Consider the following 3,267-nt stretch of genomic DNA (forward strand, 5'->3'; position numbering starts at 1 on the left):
AAACTAACAGAAATTCTATGATAGTAACCAATTATTAAGTCAAGCATACCGGTTAAGTAAAAAACCGGTATTAATTACGCAATTTTGATGGCATCAATGATTTACTGATGGGGACAATTGGCAAGGACATATTTTTGTACAGTGGGTTGTGGGGATAAAAGAACTCGCTTTACTTACATAAAGTTTCGTAATCAATTGTGCTAATATATGGATTCCGGGTGACATGGACATGTATGTCAAGCACAGATAAACATCCTCTTCATCGACATTACAATACCACTGGAGTGGTCGTTAAGGCCCTGTTCAGTACGGATCAGTTTCGGTTGCAGTGCACATTTCAGTTGCACTTCAACGTGACTGATCTGTGACATATTAGTCAGCGTAGCCACAATCGTCGATGTCGTCGATAGACAGTTTCAAAATCTAATCTAAGTGCTCTTTCTGCTTTGCTTCTACTCGCTTCTGGTGTAATTCTCTTCATGGCACTTCAGGCTCACTGGTCTGATGAAGACCTGGAGGTCTTGATTGCCTTTCTTGTCAGTAAAAAGGCAGCTGCTGGAGATGGTCTCTCTTTCAAAGATGCCATCTGGACTGAGGCAGCTCAAGAGGTCAACAACAAGAGTCCCCCACTGAGAGGAGCTCCAAAAACTGCTGGAAGCTGTAAAAGCAAGCTGCATAAGGTGATGTCTTTTGCTTTTTAGATGTCATGATTCTTTCTAAATCTTTTTTAGCTGAAGCAAATCTTTAACATTGTTTCAGACATAAAGGCTCAATCAGGATTTAAGTGGGATGAGGAAAGAGGAGCAGATATAGATGATACTACTGCTGAGGTCTGGGCAGCATATGAGAAGGTGCGTAGCTTTTTTTCTTGACTTGATCTATATTTACAACTATTTGTAGAGGCACAAAGGAGCATCCCCCTTTCGGAACAAAGGCTGGGTATGGTACAACAAGCTTGTGCCTATTATGCCCAATGCTCCAAGAGGTGCACATGTTTTTCATGCCTCAACCCAGTCACAGCAGTTTGTAAATGAGAACGAGGGAGGGGAAATAAGTGATGATGAGCTTGAAAAACCTCTATCTGGTTGGGGGGTACGTCATTTTTTCTATTTTTATTGCTTTATCTCATTATAAACATTTTAGTCTCCCTCACCTCCTCCTTCTGCTTCGCTTATCACATCTCAAAATGTGGTAATTCCAGCCAAACGACGGGAATCTGCTCTTTCAAGCGACACAGAGTTTTCAGTTTCTTATTCGGCCAAACGTTCTCGCAGTCACGGTTCCGAGCGTCCATCTGGTGCCATGGCCTTACATGGTATGAACAGTCGTCTTGATGAATTTACAGATGTGTTCAGAGAGGCTTTTGTTGGAAAGAGGGGTGGTGTTGAAGCAACTCCTTCTAGAAAGACTCGGGCTATGAAGCGCGTACAGCAGCTTGAAACGCAACTGTCTAATAGCCGTAAAGCGCAAATCGGCCGTATACAATTACTGTATATTGTGCCCTACATGCCTCTGTAGTGTGAACCCAACATGCCAGCCAAGTACGCACCTTACATGTGCGCCCATTTTGATGATTTATATTGAGCATGCCTGTGGGAACCATGCTCAGTCTGGTGCACTAGGAGTTCTCATGGCATACCGATGCATTACATACGGTTTGGTGCCTTAGGGCATTACATGGCGTTTAACAGCATGTTTAAAGCTCAATGGATGCTAGAGCCATGTTCAAGCTAGTGATCTCTTGGACCAGCGGCAGCTCATGCCACGCTGTGGGATTTGCATATGCAGCAGTGCCTTGGGGCCTCCAATGGCAGCAAACGAGAGCTATGCTCAGTCTGAGGCGCTGAATTCTTGAATCGGCGGCTCATTGGCATTTTCTACATTTTCTGGTGCTTCAGGGCATCGAATACGAACAAATGTCATGAGTGAAGGCTTAGTGCATGCCTATAGGAGCTGTGCGTAGTCTGGTGCATCAGGACTCCTTGGAGGGGGCGGCTCATGCCATGCTGTGACATTTATGCACCCTTTGGTGCCTCACGGCGTCGAATGACAGCAAACGTGAGCCGTGCTCAGTCTGATGCGCTGAATTCTTGAATCGGCGGCTCATTGGCATTTTCTACATCTTCTGGTGCTTCAGGGCATCACATAGCAGCAAATCTCATGAGTGAAGGCTCAGTGCATGCCTATAGGAGCTGTGTGTAATCTGGTGCATCAGAACACCTGTGACATTTATGCACCCTTTGGTGCCTCACGGCGTCGAATGACAGCAAACGTGAGCCGTGCTCAGTCTGATGCGCTGAATTCTTGAATCGGCGGCTCATTGGCATTTTCTACATCTTCTGGTGCTTCAGGGCATCACATAGCAGCAAATCTCATGAGTGAAGGCTCAGTGCATGCCTATAGGAGCTGTGTGTAATCTGGTGCATCAGAACACCTGTGACATTTATGCACCCTTTGGTGCCTCACAGCGTCGAATGGCAGCAAATGGTACTCGTAAGGCTTAGTGCTTACCTATAGAATCCATGCTTATTCGGGTTCACTAGGGGCCCCTCAACTCGCGTAGGCATATGCTGAGCTTCAGACATGCCATTTGGTTCCATTCAATACTCTGACATACCGGAATGTTTGTAAATGCCATCCACAGGGTACTATGAGACATCCCTTCAAGGCGTAACACACATTCTGGTGCCTCATAGCATCAAATGGTAGCAAACGGCATGCACTGAGCTTTGCCTATAGGAGCCGTTCTTAGTCTGGTGCTGCAGGCCTCCTTAAAAAGAGCGGCTCATGCTACGCCATATAATATATGCACACTCTAGTGCACCAGGGCATCGAATGGCAGAAAACATGTGCCGTGCTTATTCTGGTACACCAGAATTCTTGAAGCGGCGGCTCAGGCCACGTTGTGGCATTTACACATATTTTGGTGCCTCAGAGCATCGAATGTCTAGTCTGGTGCACCAGGACTCCTTGAAGGGATAGACTATTCTGTGCCGGTGGTATTTACTAACATTTTGGTGCCTTGTGGCGTTGAATGAAACAAAAGCACATGTCAGAAGCTCAGCACATGCCTATGGAACCGAGCTCAAGGCTTTTCTGATCAGGATCTGTATATCAGCAGAAGACAAGGCTCATGCTATAACTCCGAGTTAACACTTAGAATTTTGTCAATGCCTAATGTAAACTCGATTTTGTACTCCTCCAACTGTGAGCCGTACAAAAATATAGAGCCGTACAAAAATATAATAGATTTTTCTATATTGACTA

At 45.4% G+C, this 3,267-nt stretch overlaps 1 protein-coding gene across 1 annotated transcript; it reads left to right on the forward strand.

The window, feature by feature from the left end:
* Positions 1-479: 479 nt before the first annotated feature.
* JR316_0008615 (uncharacterized protein) lies at positions 480-1,518 on the forward strand (the record flags this gene model as incomplete). Its single annotated transcript, XM_047894328.1, has 4 exons — positions 480-680; positions 732-851; positions 901-1,092; positions 1,144-1,518. 4 exons carry the CDS (start codon positions 480-482, stop codon positions 1,516-1,518), a joined length of 888 nt encoding a protein of 295 aa, XP_047745787.1.
* Between the last annotated feature and the right edge of the window lie 1,749 nt (positions 1,519-3,267).

Source organism: Psilocybe cubensis, chromosome 8 (genome assembly GCF_017499595.1).
Source record: "Psilocybe cubensis strain MGC-MH-2018 chromosome 8, whole genome shotgun sequence".
Classification (NCBI taxonomy): Eukaryota; Fungi; Basidiomycota; class Agaricomycetes; order Agaricales; family Agrocybaceae; genus Psilocybe; species Psilocybe cubensis.